At 37.8% G+C, this 23,907-nt stretch overlaps 2 protein-coding genes across 2 annotated transcripts in view; one reads left to right on the top strand and one right to left on the bottom strand.

Moving 5' to 3' along the window:
- The first annotated feature begins 3,163 nt into the window (after positions 1-3,163).
- LOC123868465 overlaps positions 3,164-23,907 on the top strand; it is a 40,034-nt gene continuing 19,290 nt past the window's right edge. Inside the window, exons 1-2 of the mRNA XM_045911006.1 lie at positions 3,164-3,448; positions 3,545-3,956. Of these exons, the coding sequence (XP_045766962.1) occupies positions 3,164-3,448; positions 3,545-3,956 (697 nt within the window). The remainder of the gene's footprint in view (positions 3,449-3,544; positions 3,957-23,907) is intronic.
- On the bottom strand, positions 9,169-23,114 carry LOC123868024. The gene is made up of 4 exons (XM_045910352.1): positions 23,100-23,114; positions 22,244-22,245; positions 10,784-10,980; positions 9,169-10,609 (listed from the first exon to the last, which is right to left on the bottom strand). Exons 3-4 carry the CDS (start codon positions 10,811-10,813, stop codon positions 9,266-9,268), a joined length of 1,374 nt encoding a protein of 457 aa, XP_045766308.1. The 5' UTR covers positions 10,814-10,980; positions 22,244-22,245; positions 23,100-23,114; the 3' UTR covers positions 9,169-9,265.

Genomic DNA, 23,907 nt, shown 5'->3' with positions numbered 1-23,907 from the left:
TAATGGTAAGTAAGTATAAGGAAGATATTTTTATACCTAGTTAGTTCATTAAAAATATACCTAAGTATGTACATCGAATTTCGTAAGCCTAACTTAGGATATGCTTTATTCCTCTTACTTACTAGAATTTTAGGTAAAATATTTAAATAAGTGTTTTTTAACCCCCGACCCAAAAAGAGGGGTGGTCTCTGTGTATCTATCTGTGTATCTGTCTGTGGCATCGTAGCTCCTAAACGAATGAACCATTTTTAATTTAGTTTTTTTTTTGTTTGAAAGGCGGCTTGATCGAGAGTGTTCTTAGCTATACCTAATTGAAGAAAATCGGTTCAGCCGTTTCAAAGTTATCAGCTCTTTTCTAGTTTTCTTATAGAGGTTTTTTTGTCGGGGGTTTTTTAAATTTTGAGTTATTGCTAATTCAAAAGGTCTCTACTCTCTATCAAGACAATCCGGCAGTGGTAGAATCCTAACAGCACTGGTAAAAGTATCTCTAAAAGTTGTAGACATTGGTTTGGCGTAGCGGTTTTGCTCTACGGATGATAAAAATTATCAAGGTGTTGTTGTTTTATTTGAACAGTTTAACTGACTGGACTGTTAATGTTCATCGTGTGTCATACTGAACAGCTTTAGCTGAACGTTTATACTACTTATTGTACCATCTATTTGAATTCGTGGCTCCTTATGGCAGGTAAGGACCTAAGTAGGTACATAGGTAAATAAATAGCTATATTCCTGCGACTGAAAATTGGGCTATTATAATAAAAAAATAGTATGTTATTTATACTATTACAAATTAGTATAAAGGGTTTAGTAATATTCGGTGGCAATTTACAATTTAAAAAAGTTTTTTTTTTCTAAATTGCCACTGAATACATCATCCATCTATGATTTTATGTACATAACATCATCAGAAATCCCGGCACATCGTGATTAGCCTAGGCAATCCCCAAGAATGCCCAGAGCATTCCAAAGCCAATTTTTTCTTCTGTTTGGCGAGTTTTAAGCTCCTTCTTTTTTTGAAGTGAAGTTGAAAGAAAAGAAGTAGATAAGTACGTTACATAGGTACTTGTGTTTTTTTTTGTTTGAAAGGTGGCTTGATCGAGAGTGTTCTTAGCTATAATTAAAAAAAAATAAAGGTTCAGCCGTTTGAAAGTTATCAGCTTTTTTCTAGTTACCGTAACCTTCAATTGTCGGGGGTGTTATAAATTTTTAATTTACACTTGTTAATTCATCTTTCGTCAAAATAATCAAAACGTACATTGGGACGGGCGCGTTTCAAAAACAAATCATGTATGCGACTGTGCGTAAGTTCACAGTAGCTAGAGCCGCTGCTTTAAAAATACCGACACTTAAAAATCAGTCAACGTATAAGTATAGATTGATACTATCTCTATGCGTGCCTACGGAATCCACCGGAACTTATTACTGCCCTAATGGCGAAACCAAAGTACATGGTGGCGCCGGCCCTCACGCATAAACGCATGTCTTCCATACAAAACAACTTTAAAATAGGCATACAATTATATCTCCTAAACATTAGTTCCTTTTGCCGTATAGCGTTCTCATAGAAAAATGAAATGAAAACTCAACTCAATATAAATGAATAAGTTATGTGAAAGCCTCAAATAGAAAAACCTCACAGCGCGTCGTGTTTCATATGCGGTCAGCTTTATGCATAAAGTATTAGTATTACATAGATCTACTTATAAACATTATTTTTGTTATTTTGACACATCGATGTTTTGACTACAACCTCTCAAAAGAGAAAACTTAGAACATTTTGGTACGAAATTCAAATACGGCTCTGATCTACAATGACAGGTCGCATTGTGGTGGGTCATGGGAATCACACAAAATTTAAATAATTTCTATAATAATAATAATTAGTTCATGTCCGCCACCTTCTGCAAAGTGGGTCAGATTATGCGCGTTTACGTTTATCAATTTTTTCACGGAGATTTTCTCTAGTTAATATTTACATAAACTTTTAGAAAATCGTCTTCAGTTTTCTATTAATTATACTTACATATTACAAATAGGTAGGTAGCTTGCTTCCAACTCATCATCACGATCAACCCATCGCCGGCTCACTACAGAGAACGGGTCCTCATCACAGTGTAGAAGGGTTTAGGTGTTAGTCCACCACGCTATCCAAGTGTGGATTGGCAGACAGTGCGGTTGGCATACTTGCCACTAATAGATGCGTAACTAACTTAAAATTTAAAAAACCCCCGACATAAAAACCTCTATAAGAAAACTAGAAAAGAGCTGATAACTTTCAAACGGCTGAACCGATTTTCTTCGATTATTATAGCTAAAAATACTCTCGATCGGCCTTTCAAACGAAAAAAAAAACTAAATTAAAATCGGTTCATTCGTTTAGGAGCTACGATGCCACAGACAGATACACACTTCAGACATATAACAGCTCTCTTTTTGGGTCGGGGGTTAAAAATATGCCTTTGCGTGACGTGTTTCGATTGAACAGACAGGGTTATAGGAATAATCAAAGGCACTCAGAGCACGTGGCAGAGCGCCTATGAGATCGACAGTGAAGGCTGCGGTGGATGTCCCCTTGTAAGATGCACAAGAAAGGCAGCTGAGGCAGTAATGGAGTAAAGTATGCTACAACTCAGGTGACGACAACGACCACTTATTATCAAGAATGTATGGTGCGATATAAGTCCATGTCCGCGGTAGCAGCTTAGCTGTTGTCTCCATCTCAAAAGTTATCAAAATTCTCTAGCCTTATTCTGAAATTATAAACCATCAAATTAAAAAAAATTATTTACATATAGGCTCACTATAAAAAAATAGTTATCTGTGCACAAAGACGTAGTTAATGCTAATTGTATTTAGGTATGTAATACTTTATCGAATTAGTGATTAATTCGTTCAAGACAATACAAATCGAATTGCCAATCTCTTTCTTTTTTTAATATCGATAAAAAAATCTGACATTTAAAGTAAGTAGAATATTCGTAATTTGAATAATAAGTTATGCACGTCGCTAACAAGTATTTTTTTAATAGGTAGATCTCTAAATGTTATTTCTGAGCAGTAAAGAATATTATTTATACAGGTGGAAGTTCCCGACGTATGAGAGTTCAACGTAATGTCAAACACCTATCTATATCAGAAATAATTTTAAGTCTAAATATAAACCATGCATAAGAATTCACAACACAGTGCGCGAGACAGTGAGATAGTGCGAGTCTCTGTTTCCTTGCCAATTGCTGCGACATTGTATCTATTGACACGGGCCGCTCCGCGTTCGCCGACGACTATTTTAAGTGGAGGTACGGCGCACGTGTCGCGCGGCTGCAGCACGCTCACGGATCCCTCGGCCTTCGCCAGCCTGGCCCCAGACCCGACCCCCTCAATGAGAACAGGATCTCCTCCCAGGAGCACGATGGCGACCGAGGCTCGGACGTCGTTGCGAGAGACCGTGGTACATATCGCATCACCGCCCGCCCGCAATTTCGCGTAAAATTGGCAGCGCGCGGCGGGCGGGCTGCGGCGGCGCGGAGCGTCGCTCCCGAAATAGTGTTCGGGCGCGGTCGTGCGCCGTCGGAAGCGGCGCCGCAGTCGCCGTGTGGCCGCGCGCGCGCACCCGCGTCGCGTCCTAGCCGCCGTCTGCGCCGCCCGACACAGCGAAGCACGAGCGCTCTGCACGGCTCCACGGTGCGCGTATTTCCGTCGCGAGGAGGCCCCGGGCCGCGTCGGGCGAGTTGCCCGCGCGCTGGCCGCCGTGCTCTGGTGGTGGTGCGTGGCGCTGCTGCGGCTGGTCGCGCTCTGCGCGCCTCCCCCCGGCCCGTCCGGCGCCGGCGCGCCGCCGCCCCCTGCCCGCGCCGCGGAAGATGCGCCCGCGGCGGCGAGCGCGGCCTGCGCAGGTGCGCCCGCCAACTCTACCGATCCGCCGCCGCCGACGCCGTCGCCCGAGCCGCCCGACCACACCGGTCAGTATGATCAATCCCCGTCCGCACATATGAGCACTCCCACCGTTACTACTTACTACGTGGCACACTAATTTCTTTCCCAAACCTGATTCATTCATTCCTTTATCTTAATCAAACTGTTTAAGTATATTTAATTAACACGTGTGAGATTGTGAAGAGTATAGGAAATAAATAATATGTAAGTAACATAAAAAAATCTTAAGTAACAAATGAAGAACCTGTGCGCACGCTATAACCTAGATAAGTAGATATTCCTATTATACGCATACCAAAAACTACTAGCCGTCTAGCCAGAAGAGACGGTGAATTGTTCAGGTAAATATAATTGAATTACAGATGAGTACTTGTAATAACTACGTGTAACTGCCATTTCATTTAATTATTACTGAATCTAAGAACGTGCTTCTGGTTATTCCTGATCTAGTTGTAAAGGCCAATCTGCATTCTCTCATTTGTGCAGAAAGTAATAATACAGATTTTCACAAATGTTAAAAATACTTAAATATAAAATTTATAAAACAAAAATATCATCCAAATCACTGTAACGAGGCAGGGTGCCCAGAACGCTGGCTGCGTTACCTCGTTGAATGGCCAGACTAATATGCTGACCAAGGTAACTGCCAGATTTCCGGTCACCCGTGGACTCCACAAGACGGGATGACAGGTCCTTAAAAAAGGATCTGGCATCCTCGCCCCACGAACCCATGGTCTCCACTCCAAAAGGCACAAATATGAAATTATTTTCTATATTTTCATATTTGCGCCTCTTGGCCCTTTCTGCCTTAGTGGCTGCCGTTCCGGCCGCCACGGAGGTCACCTGTATGTGAGACAGCGCCAGTGTATCAACACACGTGGCATCCCATACAAGCGACCAATTATGCTCATTTGTGTCCACCTAAAAGTTAAATGATGATATTCCGTGATAGATCTGTTTACGAAATTAAAATTTGCCGTTACTATTTGATCACGTTTCAGTCATTTAGAAGAAAAATAATGTTTTCTAGCCAAAGTAGATATTTTTATGTTAGAAAATTAATATCTGGTCCAAGATCTCACTGCGCCAGACGTTCCTATTTTCCGAAAAACAAAATGTATGGGATAGAGCAGGGCTAGTGTGTACTTTTAATGTACGCATATTTGCTAGCTTGTAACTCGGGCCAATTTAAAAATATCAGTCGCTAAAGGCACGTAAAAACATTACTCACTTTTATTAATGTCTGAATGCTGATTGTCATGTAAGTGTATTTCCTGAGTAATATAAATATTAGGACTACTATAAGTAAGATAAACAATGTTATTTTCTGCCAGCTTTAAAGCGTCTGGCGGAAATTACCGCCGACAGGAAATGACTGGCAGTATTGAATATTAATTATTATTAACAATATTCTGTAAAACATACATGAAAACACCAGTCAGGCTTTAAGAAAAGTGAGTAATTTTTTAAATAGGTACTTTCAGTAGCTGATACCTTTAAATTAGCCCACGGCACAAGCTAGCAGATATGCGTACGTTACACACTAGCACTACAATTCTATCCCACACATTTTGTTTCTCAGAAAATGAGGAAGGTCTGGCGGCAGTGGGATCTTACTCAATAACCTGAGTAGATAAATATATCTAAATATATTAATGAATGCTATTAAGTAATATATATAAGTCTATGATGCTATTAGGCTTAGTTAGGTTTAGTTCGTCAATTATGTCAGTTTAATTGTTTTCTTGACACCAAACGTTCTACTTGCTTACTAATCATACCTTGCCTCGTATACTTACCTAGCTACTTTGTCTGCTCCATAAACCCAATTTTTTTTTACATTTTTATCGTAGATCCGCGCCCTTTGGGTTAAAATCAATACGGACCTCCAACTCCGCCCACACACTGGTTGAATTGACTTTGTCAAGTTTCGTAGTCTACGCTCACTGAAATAAACCTAAATATAAGTAGGTACGCTGGAAATGTCAGTAAAACGGAAAACCACAGTTACCTATTTTTTGTCCGATTTAAAATACCCCACCGCACCGAGCGTAGTGCATACATTTTGAGAACGCACTCGCCATATTTGCTCTATGCGTCAACTGTCCACTGTCATGTCAAAACTACGATTGTAGTCCTCAATCTGAGAGTAGACCGTACTTTTGAAATGACAATTGACACAGAGCAACTAGGGTGAATGCAACCTCAACATTTATACATTTCTAGCTTCTTCCTGCGACTTCGTTCGCGTGGACCACACAAATTTCAAACCCCTTTTTTAAGCCTTTAAGAGCCGAATTTTCAAAAATCGTTTCTTAGCGGATGTCTACGTCATAACATGACAGCTAACTGCATGCCAAATTTCAGCCCCATCCGTCCAGTAGTTTGAGCTGTGCGTTAATGGATCAGTCATTCAGTCAGTCAGCTGATATCAGAGCTAGATACCTACTACCACTTAGGAATTAAAATTGACACTTTGTGTCAAATGGTCTTCGTGTTGACACTATGTTAATAGTTGTCTCACCACTAACATTTAGTTCGAGTACGCTCACATGACACTCACTGTTACCACTAGCCCAAAAATAAGTTGCTTCAAAAAGAAGTCGACAATCGCAAGTCCAGCGTGTATTAGTAGAGGTCAGTGTCTACGCTTAATAAAAACTTTACTGATAATGTTAACGACAACTCGTAGACAAAACAACTCGAGCTACGAGCATGCTTCACAGATATGATAGAAATGGTGATAATAATAATATACTAAGTACTGAATACAAAACACCTTGTTTTTAGTTTGAAACTAACAGATAATCGCGACTTCGTCAGACTAGTAACCAGATTGATACCAATTGCGAACTACCAAATTAGGGAAATCTCTCTAAAATTGCTCTCTTGAACATTTTAGGTGTGTAGTTGAGCACACCTATAATGTTGTACCACACAACACATGAGCACACCACTGAACTGAATAGGTATCCTTTTATTTTAGGGGATACGCGGAAGAAATCTTTCGAAAATCATCTTCTGAAAAGATAAAACGCATAAACGGATATATTTTGTGCCATGCATATTCCCTGGATTGATAAAGAATACTTTTAAAAATGGCATGAGTTAACAACAATTTTAATGATTTTTAGGGTTCTGTATCTCCAGAGAAAAAAGGAATCCTTATAAGATCACTTCATTGTCTGTCTGTTTGTCTGACGTGTATGTCAAGAACCGTCAAGGGAATCAAAACCAAAGTAGGTATGTAGGTTTTTCCAGTTGACCTACAATTATGACAGGTACTCATAGCAATGTCTTAAAACACAAGTAAAGGGAAATTACATAACGAAAAAAATTGTGATTTTTTTTTGTACGAAAGAAGTAAGTGTCCTTCGTGTAAGAGTCTGACTCGCACTTAACCAGTTATTCATATATATCCTCTCAAAAGAGGTTGCAATTTGCATACGTGGAAACTGATGCGGACAAACCTCTGAGCCATCTCTGAGCAAAGGCGAGTCCAACTATTTTATTAGTAGGTAGGTACGTACCTGTGTCGAGACAAACTGAGCCGCACTGCAGGATGTGCGGATGTAGGTTATCAGAGCGAAGGTTCCGCACACAGACAGCCCTCACCCTTAAACCCCCCATCCCTTCTCTCCCACGAACACCCCTCGAAAATTTGCGACACAACGCACAGATAACGAGGCCCTCCAACAAGAGCTCGGAGCTCATTTTAATACCAAGTTACCAAGACATACAATATAGCTATATAATATAGCAAAAGAAGCGGTGCTAGCCTAGTGGTTAAGACTTCCTTTCGCCTTCTTTTCGGGAGGTCGTAGGTTCGATCTCAGGCACGCACGTCTAACTTTTCCAAGTTATGTGCGTTTTAAGCAATTAAAATATATCACATGCGTTAACGGTGAAGGAAAACATCGCGAGGAAACATGCATGTTATACAAATATAAAATACTAAAATATTTATTTCGGTGTTTGAGAGTTCTCGTTCTCAAAGGTGTGCCATCTGCAATGGGCCAGCATGGCGAACTTATTCTGACAGGAAACCCGTGCTCAGTAGTGGGCCGGCAATAGGTTGATGACGATGATGATGATAATATAGCTGCGAAATGTTTCTTAGTACGCCGATGCTAGTCACTTTATCGCGCAGACAGGTCACAATGACAATTACACTGCGATAACCGTTCGACAGCTCTGATTATTGGGAACATGTATAACGAACTCATAATAAGTTTTCGCTTGATATGCTTAACTTTCTGGAACGAGTATTTTGATGAGCGATCCAGAGAGAAGGGCATCTGGTACAGGACGATGCAGTTCCAACCTTGGAGGTTTTGTTGTTTTGATAAGTACAAAACAAATCAATCAGAACTAATTACACCTTTTAGGCTTAGTTTTGGACACATTCCAACTAACTTTGTTTTTTTTTATTTAAAATGAAATCACATTTACTCCACATATGGAGCAATTGGGAGACCAATTGCTCCATATGTGGAGTAAATGAAGATGTATACCACCGTCCACCATATGTTGCTGAAGTGTGTTCGGAATGAATCGTTTAGGTTAGGTGTATGTAATATTTTTGATTCTTATTTTTTAAATATGTTTGATTGTGTTACGTTTCTTTCGTTTCCTGCGTAAGATCAAGTTAAGTTAAAAAAGTAATAAACCAGTTAAAGAATATTTTAAAATAAGAGTATTTTTTATATAGGTATTTCTTGTTTTTTATTAAGGTTATAAAACATACCTGCTATATGCTTCAAGATGATTATTTTTATATAAATGAATTAATGAAAATGCCACATTAATCGGAAAAGCCTAAATGTTAGAAAATAAGTTTATTTTGCACCGTTTTCAACATAGGTTTTCAATGAAGCAAAGGTTAACAAAATTATCCTTGTTATGACTATTTCACTGACTAGGTAGGTACGATGAATATTTAACAAACATCCGTTATCAAACGAATGTATGTAATTTTATTTATCTTCCTTTTTAATTATGTTTTCATTGAGCTATCTCTTTAAGCAAATACCTTCTTAAATAGTTCTCTAAAACGTATAGAAGCAAATTATATAAATCGTGTTTTCGAAAGTTACCATATTTGTAAACAAAAGAAAAATTACAGTTCTTGCAATTCACGAAGTCGAGCGGGATTTACTTGTGGTAAGCACGTATCTGTATATTTGTAACAGTGTGCGTGAGATAGAAAGCGGGTACGGTTAGCATAAAAAAAATGAAAAAAAAATCCTATAATTTATTGTACAATATTTTTTGTTGCAAATAATAAAAATAATAAAATCACAAAATTACTGTCTAGGTTAATTTAATTCGATAATCAATCATCTTCGTTTAAACTATCACTATTACTTTCAAACTCATCAGTACCGCTGTCACTTGATTCACCTACATTAATAACAAATTCAAAGTCAGAATCAAAGTACTTCATGTATTCTTTTTCAATTTTTTCTACATGATTGCAGGTATTGAGCCAAGTGTTGCTGTCAATGCTGTTCAAGCCCTCAAAAATTAAATTTTGTACTTCAGTCATGTTTTGTGCTATGTTTTTAGAGGCAATGCGATTTTTTAAAATACCCCAGATATTTTCTATCGCGTTTAACTCGGGATGATAGGGAGGCAATCGCAATATTTCGCAACCCTTGCTTTTTATTATCTCGTCAATTTTATACGTTACAAAACGCTCTTTATTTTTTTTAATTAAATCATACAGTTCTATATTGCGCGACCGTTCATCAAACGGAATATTGTTTTCCATCAGCCACTTTTTCATGTCACTCTTACAAGAATTTGATGTAGGTATTTTACTGCTTCGGGTGTTGTGATAAGATGCGTTATCCATCACAATAACTGACTTTTCTGGAATATTTGGCAGAAGCTTTTCATTAAGCCACTTGACATAATTGTCAAAATTCATGTTGGAGTGATAATCTCCAGTTGTGGATGCCGCTTTGTATACTAAAGAAGCATCTTTAATAAAACCACTACTGTTGCCTGCATGTACTATAATGAAACGGCTGCCCGTACTCAACTTCTTTGAAAAAGACGTGTCTTTTTTTGTTGGATCTTTGCTTTTTAGACACCAGGTGTTTTGTCGTACATGAGAAGTAAGCACATACGTTTCATCGGTATATACGATATGACGGCCTTCTGAACGATATTGATTAATTTTTTTCAAAAAATTAAAACGCCATAATTGTATTTCGTGCCTTTCTTGTAATGATTTGCGGTTGTTATCAATTTTTTTCCATTTGTAGCCCATTTCTATGAGCAAAGAGCGTAAAGTGCTCAAACATCCGTCAAAACCAATTTTTTCTCTCAAAACTGACTGAAGTTTTGCTAAAGTTGGTACTTGTTTGTGTGAAATGTGAAAATTTTGTATAGTAGTTCGAATTACTTCTCTATGCATATTGTCCAACATGAATTTGCTGTCTCTCTTACGTCGTTTTTTCATGGGTGAAGTGAACTTGGAGGAAGGTGACGGCAACTCCTTTTCTTCTTTCAATATTCTAGTTACAGTGCGCTCAGAGACGCCAGTTGCTTCCGCAGTACGTTTAAGTACATTAGCCAAAGGACTTAAATCACATTTGTCACTGTTATTCACTTTCATAAAATTATATTCTTCTTGAAGAAAGTGAAAGACTTTAGCGATAATTGCTCGTCCCTACAAATAATAAAACATACGATTAAATATCCAAAACACTTATAAAATTATTGCATGCCAAAAAACCTTTTCTTGAAAAATGGCTTCTACTGTCTATTATTTCTGACAGATCAAAATATAAATTAACTATTTCAAAATTCATCAAAAAACGATTCAAAATAAAAAATGCCTTACCTCGCTATGAACAACTTTGCGTTTTGACATGCTGACAGTACTTCGTGGTAATAAGCGTCGTGGAAACAACAAGCACAAGTGACCGTGGCGACGGCTCGGTCGCAACTGACCGCTCCGTCAGACACGCACACTACAGCAATGTACATATACACGTTCAACCACGAGTAAAGCTCACTCGACTTCGTGAATTGCAAAAACTATAGCAAGTTCTTAATTTTGACAACAGCAATTTTAATAGGAGGGAAACTATGAAATATGTAGAGGTACAAAATGTTATTGCAGTCGCGTTATGAATTTATGCGTACCTATAAACAAATTTTTTGCGTGATCGCATGCGGGATAAGGAATAAGTAAATGTTACTTAATAAACATACCACTCTACTAAACAGCCTCTACGTAAAACTTTCCCAACACAATAGGTATTAGGTAGTTAAACTGTAATTAAAACTTTAAATCACCGCAAATATTATGTTTCATGGCCAAGTGCGAGTCAGACTCGCACGCTGAGGGTTCCGTACTCGGTTATTTTTTCCAACATTTTGCTCGATAACTCAAAAACTATTATACATAAAAATAAATAAAAATCTGTTTTAGAAAATACAGACAAAGCCCATTCATATGATACCTCACTTGGTATAGTTATCTTACTTTGAAAATTGAAACGATTTTTTTTTCTGTGATGTAAAGACAAATTCACGGTTTTCGGATTTATTCCTGTACTTGTGCTATAAGACCTACCTACCTGCCAAATTTCATAATTCTAGGTCAACGGGACGTACCCTATAGGTTTTATTTATACCCTTGAAGGCACGACGAACGGACGGACGGACGCACGGACAGACAGACAGACAGACAAAAAAGTGATCCTATAAGGGTTCCGTTTTTCCTTTTGAGGTACGGAACCCTAAAAACGACATAATGTAACCGACCATCATTCATTCCGGCTCTAATGAAATTCATCATCATGATGATCAGGCCGATTCACTACTAGCACGGCTCCTCTCAGAATGACATGGGTTTGGCCATACTCCATCCACTTCGTTAGCCAAGTGCGGATTGGATGACTTCACACTCCTTTGAGAAAATTATGGAGAACTCTTATAGGCATGCAGGTTTCGATGTTTTCCTTCACCGCTAAAGCAAGTGATATTTAATTATTTCTTAAATCTCTTCTTCCGTCTTACAGTTCTATATAAGTCCTTAAGTATGCAGGGTTACCTTGGAAGAGATCACTGACCTGATAAGGTTGCCTTTTGTTTTAAGAGCACTTTTATTCTTTGTTATATTGAATTCCGCAATAAAGATGCTTAAATAAATAAATAAAATACTTAACTCCGAAGAGTTAAAGATTCGTGCCCGGGATGGAACCCTCGACCCCCCAGCTATCACGGCTCTGTAATGGCAATGAAATTGAAAATGGTTTTGTAACAGTAAACGATGACCATAGACTTTAACCAGAACGAGACAAGGACGCTGTCTAGAACCAGCTTCCTAAAATATGTTTTGAAGAATCACATGAATCTAGAAACCTGTATATGAATATACCTACCTACCTGTTGTACAATATTTTTTGCAAGATTCAAGTTCGATGTCCTTATGTAGTAGGTATGTAGTTATATCTACCTAATAGGACTGCAATTTAATTTTGTTTGACATCCCACTCAATACTCAAAAAAAAAATCGGAAATCCCCAATTTTTTTAATGTAACATCCTTTAGGTCAATTTTTTCGTATAAAATATAGCCCATGCCACCCAGACCTTTAAAACGAATCAATTGACACCTTATTTATCAAAATCGGTCCAGTAGTTTAGGTGTTACGGTGGAACACACCGAATCTTTAGACAAACATACATACATACATTACTCTTTTGGCTTTGCCGTAATGGGCTAAACAGCTTTGAGTTTGATTTCTGTAAGACATGAGGCAGATAGAGTGTAATACTTCCCAAGTCCAGGGTTCTACTCGGAATTTCTAAGGATGTATAGAATTCTAAACGTAGGTAGCTATAATAGGACCAAGGAGGACTTTCAAGAGATATCCACTACAGACTATAAATGGGCTTTGGAAATGGGAAGAAATTAATTTGGTGTGGTTGGCTCAAGTATAGAGGGATATCTACAAGAAAACTGCGACACCTTCTTGGGCAATAGGTAAGTACTAAGGTATATAAATTCATCCCTACTGTTCAGCACAAGTTGTGCTTATTTAGCACTAGATGATGTCTGCGTCATCTTAGGTACCTACCTACGAAATTTTTAAAATCCCGTGCGAACTTTTTGATTTTCCGAAATATAAAATTAGCCTCTATTCTTCTTTATGTTTGTAACTATGTCTATATCTATACAAAAATTAGGTCAATCCGTTGCTCCGTCGCGGCGTGATGGAAGGACAAAGCAACAAACAAACACACTTTCACATTTGTAATATGGGCAGTTATGACTGCATTGCATTGAACAAAACCAGTATTGGATATCAGAAATTATACCCACATATGTATCAATATAGATATACAAGATCAGCTTTAATTCCAATAAAATCAACATAAATAAAAAGACTCAAAGCGTACAATTTTGATCCGAAACAGGTATCGAAGAATAAATTCTAAAAAACTAGGTAGGTAAATCTTATACCTTATTTAGCCGCCTATTGCATGTAAATAAGCCTCGACGAATCCTTAGGAAGCGAATACCCAGAATCAGGGATTATTAGGAACATTTTGGTGTCTCCGGGTATAGGAAGACGGGGTGGTGGGGAGGGGAGAGGTTTGTTATGGCGGCAGGAAGCGGCCGGTGGCACGTGTAAGAGCGGCCTTGAGACGGCAGGTCGTCGAACGCGGCGCGCCTGCCGGCAGACGAAGCCGTCGGCCCGCGCCGCCCGCCGACCGCCGCCGCCCGGCTGCGACGCCCAAGGGACGACACAGACACCATAGCCTCCGTCCCAAAACTCTATCCGCACTTGTTACAGTCCACACGCCCGTTACAGCCTGAGAGACCAAACGAACATTTCCACTGGATTGAATACTTATATAAAAAACCGGCCAAGTGCGAGTCAGACTCGCGCACCGAGGGTTCCGTACTCGGGTATTTTTCCAACATTTTGCACGATAAATCAAAATCTGTTTTAGAATGTACAGGTAAAGCTCTTTTATATGAGACCCCGCTTACTTTGAAAATTGAAACACATTTTTTTTAATGATGTAATCACAAATTCGCGGTTTTCGAATTTATTCCCTTAGGTACTTGTGCTATAAGACCTACCTACCTGCCAAATTTCATGATTCTAGGTCAATGGGAAGTAGGTACGGATAGACAGACGGATGGACGGACGGACGGACGGATGGAAATATGTATTGACCTGTTAAGTAGTAATATTTTGTGGCTGCCAAAAAGATACCAACTAAAAAAAAGCTGATGATCTTCAAACGTCTAAACAGATTTTCCTGAATCTTTACGAATACCACCATAAAGATTTATTTATCACCTCTGTGTGCGAGTCCGACTCGCAGTTGATCGATTTTTTAACAGGGCTCTCTCCGTCACTCGTTTCATACAATCGTAGTTCCAATTTCATTTGAATATTAAGCAACTAAAGTCCATGAAATTTTGCAGACATATTCTAGAAACTAATATCTATGTCTGTGGTTTTCTAGATTTCTGTTAAAATATTCGGTTTCAAAGTTACGCGGTCTTAAAAATTTTCATACAAATCTTTGAGCCCCAGTAATTTTAAAACTACATATTTTTAGAAAAATCTAAAACACCGCAGACACAGATATTAGTTTCAAAAATATGTCTGCAAAATTTAATGAACTTTGGTTGCTTGATATTCAAATGAAATTGGAACTACAATTGTATGAAACGAGTGACGGAGAGAGCCCTGTTAATGAAAGCTTGCAACCCGGAGACTGACATATTTTCATTTGACATCCCAGATACTCAGAGAGCTCCCACGGAAATTTGAAAAACCTAAATCCACACGGATGAAGTGGTGGGCATCATAAAGTTCTTACTCATTTGTTACTCATACATACTATTTTCTTTTTTCAATCCCTCTGAAAATATGTTGAGGTCGTCTCCGAGACTACTTCAATCCTGCCGCAATTCCAACCGACGCGCCTCGCACCTTTATCGATCCCACTCGAAGCTCAAATATCCAGATACCTCCGAGATAATTATAATGTTATCAGATTTCACGGACTCGTTTATTTGCACTCTGTCAAAGGTCAACTGGTCATTCGTTTATTTATATCATTTACCCAAATTCTTACATCAAAAATACAGGTCCTATTTAAATAATGTCGAATGTTCTACACGAGGAGTCTCATAAACAAAACATCGGGGTCCTCGCAACAATGCACTATTCATCATGACGTCACCGCGAACAAATTCTTTGCGATTTATGATGGGTACACTTGTTTCTGATTTTGCACACTGCAATGGACATAGGTACGCTGGAAGAGGTGTGCCATACAAATTGACAGTTTTTTTTGTGCTGATTTGTAGCGCCTCAGGAATCTACCTACCAGGAATTAAAATTGCTTAATTTTATCAAACAGTCTTCGTATTGAAACTAGGTTCAGGTTGACATATTATGTCTCATCACTAACATTTACTTCTGAGTTCGCTCACATGACGCTCCCTGCTGTTATCATCGCCAAAGTGGCGAAAATCAAGTTGCTTCGTAAACAGATAGGGAATCGGAGGTCCAGAAGGTAAGTATACCTGATTTTAAGAGGTCAGTGGATTGTTCGTCTGATTATTATTTTATAAAAAAAAAAGATTCCGACCAATTGAGAACCTCCTCCTTTTTTGGAAGTCGGTTAAAAAATGATAGACCAAGTAATTTTTAGATTAACAGAGAAGAAACTTCAAACTAAAAATATACACGTAGGTTTTTTCAAAACTTGTTAGTACTAAATCCAAAAAAAAATACTATTTAAATGGAAAACTGTACGTTTTTTCTCGTTTTTATTCATTCATACTCCGCCGCCTCTATAAATTCATTAATTTGGCTAAAACTTCTTTCAAAGCAGTAAGAAGAATCGTACGGAAGGTCCAAAAACAATCGCCTGTATTCATCAATTGCCTCATCAGAAGTCTTTTCTACCACGAAGATTTTTTTTCGGCATGCAAGATTTACCATTTTCTTCCAAGGACCATTTTTAATAGTGAAACAATAAAAATAATAACATGGGGCCTTAGACTGTGTCCTTAAGCTATAGACTGTGAGTTTTGGACGCATGTGTAGTTATAGCTAAAAAGTGTTTAGCTATATAGAGCTAGTTCTAGCTACCGTATCGCGTATGCTTCACGCGCAGCCATTGACTTATTATATTAAATTATAATGAAGTAAAGTTCCACATTGACGTAGAAAAAATACTAAAAAAAGTAATGGATGAATAGATGGCCCAAGGTTTTTCCTTTGTTTCTTTTCCTTTCTCTTTCTCTTTGTTATAAATGGAGGAAAAATAATGAGTTAGCTAATTAATTCATGGACTAAAATTTTCGGAACGACCTAGTGTTTTATTATTAACTATGTGTACCTATGTAGGTACAACTCACTACGTAGACGAGGTATCGACCGTGTGTCTGGGTGCTTGGACGGAGACTTGTTATTATCAGGCTGATAAAGGATGAGAGAGGGCTGAGGCAGGCCTACGAAGGGGCGGGGAAAATAGGTCGCGAGGCCATCGGCCGGGAGCGGCCCCAGCGCAAGCCGCAACTGACTGCCAAGAAGCGAGTGCCGTCAAACCGCTTTGCTACCCTTATCGCAGCCTGCGCCAATTCGACGCTACACTCGTCAGTTCTCAGCCTTGCTTATTCTTACAAATAACTTAGATTCAGGATTGTTCTCATAATATGTATAATTGTATAATCATTAGTAATTCTTAATCAAAGACTAATACTAACACCCGTATTCACAAACGTTACTAAGAGATCTCATTGTGAATACGGCCGTTAATAACTTTGATAAGAACCAAAGAACCAAATCTGCACTTCACTCGTTAATCCTCAACCTTACTTATTCTTACAAACAATTTACAAATTGCTCCTCTAGAACTGGTGATTCTTAATCTAAGACAAATAATAACTTTGATGGGAACAAAAGAACCAACTTCACGCTACTCTCAGCTTTAGGTACGTCTTGTAACTTATTATTTTGCAAAAAAAAAAAATGAGAACAAAAAGAAAGTAACAACTTGTTTCTTAAAAAAAATATTTTTTGAGTGTGGGTTTTAATTGGAATTTGGAAACGGTATTTTTTTATTATGTGGATAGTGGATACGTACATTTTCCAAAAATACCGTGAAATTGTTTTTTCTTTAATAAAACAATTTATTTTAAAAACTACTATAATTTAAGTAATTTGATTTTTTTGTTTTTGTCGCGGCCAACTTGATACTACACTGCACTTGCTGAGTAGACTCGGCACTTTGAATCGGCAGACAAAAAATAAATGTCATTTTGTATGGTACCTACACACCCATGGATGCAATAAATAATATACTTATTATTTAGCGTAGGTACATGTAGAATAAGGACCTATGTCCATACTTGTGGTTCTAATACAAAAAACTGTATGACACACAATGATATAGCTTAGGTACATCCATGGACGCACACTAGGTAAACTGCAACGCGTGACGCTCATGCTTCGACTGCAGAATAATATGCACGAACCAGAAGCTAACCAATTTAGACGGGATTTTTGTAAACACGTACGAGTATTAGGTACAAAACTAAATTCGTACAAAAAATTGTATGACACACAATGATATAGCTTAGGTACATCCATGGACGCACACTAGGTAAACTGCAACGCGTGACGCTCATGCTTCGACTGCAGAATAATATGCACGAACCAGAAGCTAACCAATTTAGACGGGATTTTTGTAAACACGTACGCGTACGAGTATTACAAAACTAAATTCGTGCGAAAGAAATCGGAGGCATCAGCTAGTCTGCTTTATATAATTCTTGTAGATTGTAGAATTTGATTTGTCATGATAAAAACAAAAACATAGCTATATTACAAGAGACAACTGATAAAATATGCTATTTTGCGATAGCGACTATCTTTTTACCGCAAGAGACATTCTTGATAAAATAGATTAGACAGATTTTTTATAATTTCTTTTTATTTTAAACTGGCTGATTGGTGCGCATGGATTTAAGTTTTAAAAAGCCTTTGCTCAATTTTTGAATAAAAAATAGCTTATGTCCGTCTCCAAAATGCAAGCTTTCTCTGTACCTACCTACCTACCTTCGTCAAAATTGGTTAAATGGATGAGCCATGAAAAGGTAATAAACGGACAGCCATACTTTCGCATTCATGGTATTAAATTAGTTTGGACGTTTACTAAAAATTTGTTTTTATTTGTTAGTTCCATTACGTGCCTTTTTTACGCCTGATGTATGAAGTTTGCATCTTAGGTTTATAGCCTATAGGTGCTAGGTGCACTAACTCAACATAACTCAACACCCTGCTAAACATTAAAACAGTGTAGGTAGAGATCATCATCTTAATAAAATGAATTGAGAAGTCCAATAAAAATAATTAAGTTAAATTAGCTCGTGTCATCGCGAAGAGCGGGCATATTCATTTATCAGTTTAGCTCTAAATACTTACTTATATAAGTTGGTTTCGTAAGTTTTAGAAACTTTAGGCGTTTTGTAAAACTTAAGAAACAAACACAGCCCGTTTTCTTTGCGTAAGAATCTAGCTTGATCATGTCTATGTCTGGATATAAATGAAAGATACAATGATAGCTGATACACCGGGTCAACATGATTATAGGGTATTTTTTATCCCGAAAAAAAATTAGGGATTCTTCGCGATATGGGATCAAATTTTTTACCGATTTTACTCCATAATTTCGTTAAATTTGAACCGATTTTCACAATTCTTTTTTCTTTACAAAGATTGTACTGTACACAGTGTACACATTGGTGCCATGTAAGTTTGGTGAAGATTTATTTGATAAATAGTTGCGGAGATGGAATTCCTCAACGGGTAACAGCAAATCGATCGCGATCAGTTTAGTAGCTTAGTAAAAAGTTAGACTCTTAACCATAATTATACATAACATATATAACACAATACATTTTAAACAGGTTTGATTTCGGTAAAAAAAAAAAAAATATGTGTGTCCATAAGCGACAGTCAATTAACTAAGTATCATCGTCTGACCCGACTGCAAATCTGCCACCGTATTCTAAAATAATATTCTACAAAATTTCCCCACAGACCAGATAGGTGTCTAGCCTAGATTTTCATACAACTATAACCGTGGCCTACTAGAAATTGTTTGAGGTATCTTCACCTGTTCGTCGGAAAATATTTAATAAACTGGTTTATATGATGATCGAATATCAAGGTGTAGTGGTAACGTTGGTGGATAGTAGGACGTACACGAATGGCTTGCACCGCGCCGCCGCACGCGCCCGAAATAACCTGCGAAACACGACGAAAACAATTGAGACCGCGCTTGCGCCCTCACGCACGCGCAAAAATGACAGGGAAATATGCACAGACGAAGTGCTAGCTCACCATCTGACGCTAGTGAAAGTGCCACTTATGTTGTTATCTACAGGTTCCGAACGATCCAGTTTGACAAGTAACTCACGCTGTCATACCCGAATGATTGCAGCGGTGCATTCTTGTTGCATGCCAACACCAACCTGACAACTTTTCTCTACCACCGCTCATTGTGGGTAGGCAATCTGCATACGCAAATGTAGAGTTTGTGCTATTAAGGCTACTTTAATATTTGTTTACAACTTCTTATTTATATTCTCAAGCGTCGCCGTGAGCTATTAATGTATCTTACAAGCTGTTGAACGCAAGGTATTTTAGTATGACTAGGTATCTACCGATAGTTTTCGCTGGTGGACAATTTCAATAAACTTGAAATCAAAGAATTGAACATGCTATATTGACTTTTTGCCATACATTACAAATATGTAGATTTTATTGGTCCATATAGTCTGGCCATGTGAACCAAATAATTGCCCTGCCTGAACCCGCCCAAATCCTGGACCAAACCCTAAGTCAGCCCCGGAATTTTTTATTTATTCACTAGCCCTGGCTCTCTTACCTAGAAAATACTACAAAATTTATATGGGAACGATCACTTCTAGATAATAAGTACTAGCAGTCTAACATATCCCGTCCTTTTCCTCCCAAAGCTCTTCTTAAAAAGCTTCTTAAAAGCTTTTGCAGATGCAGAGAGTTAACAGTACAGCTAGCTATCTTAAGTATCAGTAGGATTGGAAGATGTGAGTTGTGAACTTTAATAATATTCTGGAAAGCCGAGAAATTCACTTTCCATTAAATTAAAAAAAATTAACAAAACGGACTTCCAAGTTACATTTTCGTTCCGTTTGCCGTGGTCCGGGGCCTTAGTTAATAGTCTTAGTGGTAAAAAAAACGCTGGTAATAGGCGGTTAATAGTCTCATCTGGTGGTAGAAAGGCTGGTTAATTTTTTGTGCAAAGGATCCAGCTGTCCAGCTGGCTGGTTGTCCAGCGCGGAAATACAGCCAGTATTCTTGGCACCATTCCACGTAAGTATAATTTGTACATTAAATAGATACCCGCTGACCACTTTTACTCCGTCTCATACAATATTGTTGACATTACAACAATAATCCTAATGTTTACTGGTCTATCTAAGGCCTCATTTTCACGAGTGCTTTTTTAACGTCCGCGTCCGTTAAAAAAGCGTCCAAATAGTGTATAAACAAATGTATTCCCAATTCTTCCGTCACTTTAGTTTTATGTTGTTTCTGTTATTTTATTTCTCTTTTGTTTCTGTTATTTTATTGTTTGTTATTTCTGTAATTTTAATTTTGTAAACATTTTTTAAAAATAAGGTAATATGCGAATAATAAATCAATGAAAGTAATATTAAAAATACTATGGTAGGGACCCCTTCGATTTTTTGAATATTTGCGCGATCAAATAAAAAGAACGATATAAATCCTGTAAAAACAAGATTCAGTGTACACTTGCGGAAATGTAAGAAAAATCTAAAATACAGATCTATCATGCATTATGCATAACAAACAGCTCACAAAACACCTGCTTGTGTGACTTTACTGCATATTTTCCAGACACTGGACAAAAAATATAGAACTCGATTCATGGTAGACATAGCTAAATGCTTCTTTGTAAAACTATTTTTTAACTCGTCTTAAAAATTATACATAATCAATTATATTATTTTAAATAGGTACGAGACATTGTTACTATGATATAAGAAAGCTCAGAGTCAATCAACGGGCGATGGGGAGAGCTTTTCTTTGAGATTCATTACGTGATCAAATTAGAAATGGGATCCGTAACCAGAGTAACCGACATAGCGCAACGGGTTGCGAAGCTGAAATGGCATTGGGCAGTGCACATGGTTTTAAAAATCGATAGACTGTGGGATGCCAAGGGGCTAGAATGGTGACCTCTCACCGAAAAGTGCAGCGTTGGGAGACCCCTCACTAGGTAGACATACGACATCAAACGAGTCGCAGGGAGCATCTGGACGTGCGGAAGTCTCTACAAGACCTATGCCCATCAGTGGTTGTCTATCAGTGGATAATGATGATGATGATTATTATTATTATTTTTAACCTCGACCCAAAAAGAGGGGTGTTATAAGTTTGACGTATGTAGGTATCTGTGTATCTGTCTGTGGCATCGTAGCTCCTAAACTAATAAACCTATTTTAATTTAGTTTTTTTGTTTGCAAGGTGACTTGATCGAGAGTGTTCTCAGCTATAATTCAGGAAATTTGGTCCAGCCATTTGAAAGTTATCAGCTCTTTTCTAGTTATTACTGTAAAGTGTAACCTTCACTTGTCGAGGATGTTATAAATTTTTAATTTACACTTGTAACACTAAAACCTGACTGCGGTCGTCTTAATAAACACTAAAATATTATAGTAAAATTGTTTTTCTCTCGGTTGGTATATTTTAATGTTGTAGTACATTTATATTTATGAACTCCGAATTTTCTCCTCTTTCATTTGACACCCCACTCGATACAATAGCAAAGAAAAAATTTGGAGACCTCCACTTTTTTTCATGTAATATCCGTTAGGTCATTTTTTTATATAAAATATAGCCTATATCACCCGGATCTTTCCGACGAATTGATTGACACCTCATTCATCAATATCGGTCCAGTAGTTTAGGCGCTACGGTGGAACACACAGAATCTGGATACAAACATACACATACTACATATGTACATACATACATAGACTGCTAAAATCATAACCCTTCCTTTTGGCTTTACCGCAGTCGTTTAAAAACACATATCTCTTGGTAGGTGCAGGTTAATGTAAATAACACATCTGTAATTCCTTACATAATTATAACATAACGGTATTAGTACACGAAGGATACCGGAACTGTCTGCGAGTAACATATTAAATCCGAGACATGTTCCCGCTGCAGAGCAACGTCTACAAGGCAATTATAATTTTATCCATATTAATTTATAGCCCTTGCGAGTACCGAACATACAACAATGTTGTCGTACTCGAAGGGTATTTTGTTAGGCGCGCGTCTGATGGAAATAACCGTGGTTATTCTTAAAGACTCGCCCCCTGTTACGACGCTTTGCTTGCTTACCAACGGCGTTGGTATTTGGGAAAAATACTCTGTACGTACTTAGGTAAATATAGAACGTGACAGAACTAGTTAATTCGCGTAATTATGTAAGTCGATATAGGTATTTATAGTAGACACTTGCACCGGCCCTACGTATACATAATTTATACAAACAAATTGAAAATAATAATTGAATGAAAAATCTTCTTACAGTAGGTTCCTACTATCAATTTTCGGATTTTTTATAGAGTGAAATTATCCATTGTTATTATATACTAGCTGATGCCCGCAGCTTCGCCCGCGTGGATTGGTCAGATCCCCTGCAGCATCAGGATTGAGGAGTTGGAATGCAAATTTTTTATGAAACAATGTCGCAAAGTTCCTCTATCGATTAAAAAAGAAATGACGCAAATCGGTTCAGAAATCTCGGAGATTTCGGTGTACATAGGTCGAAAAACACAACTCCCTTTTTGAAAGTCGGTTAAAAAAGTAGCCTATGTTACTCCCTGGTCAATCCTCTACTTGTCTGTGAAAGTCCCGTCAAAATCGGTTCAGCCGTTCCGAAGATTAGCCTTTTCAAACAGACAGACAGACAGACAGACAGACAGACAGACAGACAGACAGACAAAAATTTAAAAAACGTGTGATTCAGTTATGGTATCGTTTAAATAACGTTTATATAACGACAACTATAACGACAACATACATATACAATAACGACACTCCAATTTTATTTATTAGTATAGATAGGAAATAATATGTCCTCATCAATAATAAACAGATCCAAAAAAACCGGCCAAGTGCGAGTCAGACGCTTCCTTCATTATAATCCTATATACTGTAATGCTAGATGTAAGTGTTGAAAAAAAAACTTTTAAAGTTCGATGTAATATATTTTATGGCGCGTACCTACTGTACAAGGGCGTGAATGACGTAACATCTTATACCACGTCCACATTTTACCACCTCTTCCATAGTGTACCGAGTTACCAAATTCAACGTCTATCAAATACCTAGGCTTCCGATTCCGATAGGTATTCGATTTCCAGCGTTTGCTGAATAGCAAAAAGTTCTAGAAAATAGACCTACCTACTTATTTATACGTTATTTACGAGTTGCTATAGATTTAATATGTATAGATAGTTACATTATTTCTATTTACTTGAATTATTATCAGTTTGCGAGTTAAAGTAGGTACAAAGTACCTAGTTCCTGATATAATTGTAGGTATAATCAACGAATGAAATGCGAACTGCAATCGAAAGCCTTGGCAATCTATACTAATAAATAAAATTGGAGTGTCTGTCTGTAATTTCGAAATAACTACCTCATATTAAGCTCATATGGTTATTTGAACGATACCATAACTGAATCACACGTTTTTAAAATTTTTGTCTGTCTGTCTGTCTGTCTGTCGGTCTGTCTGTTTGAAAAGGCTAATCTTTGGAACGGCTGAACTGATTTTGACGGGAATTTCACAGGCAAGTAGAGGATGGACCAGGGCGTAACATAGG

This window comes from Maniola jurtina, chromosome 9, assembly GCF_905333055.1.
Source record: "Maniola jurtina chromosome 9, ilManJurt1.1, whole genome shotgun sequence".
NCBI classification, from domain to species: Eukaryota; Metazoa; Arthropoda; class Insecta; order Lepidoptera; family Nymphalidae; genus Maniola; species Maniola jurtina.
The sequence above is the reverse complement of the archived record's forward strand: the minus strand, read 5'-3'. Positions and strand labels throughout refer to the sequence as shown.

What these genes read in the sequence shown, in the direction of transcription:
- LOC123868024 (XM_045910352.1), bottom strand. Translation starts at nt 10,813, where the DNA reads ATGTCAAAACGCAAAGTTGTTCATAGCGAG. An exon ending in GCAAAGTTGTTCATAGCGAG is followed by an intron (nt 10,610 to 10,783) that starts GTAAGGCATTTT and finishes TATTATTTGTAG; the next exon opens with GGACGAGCAATTATCGCTAA.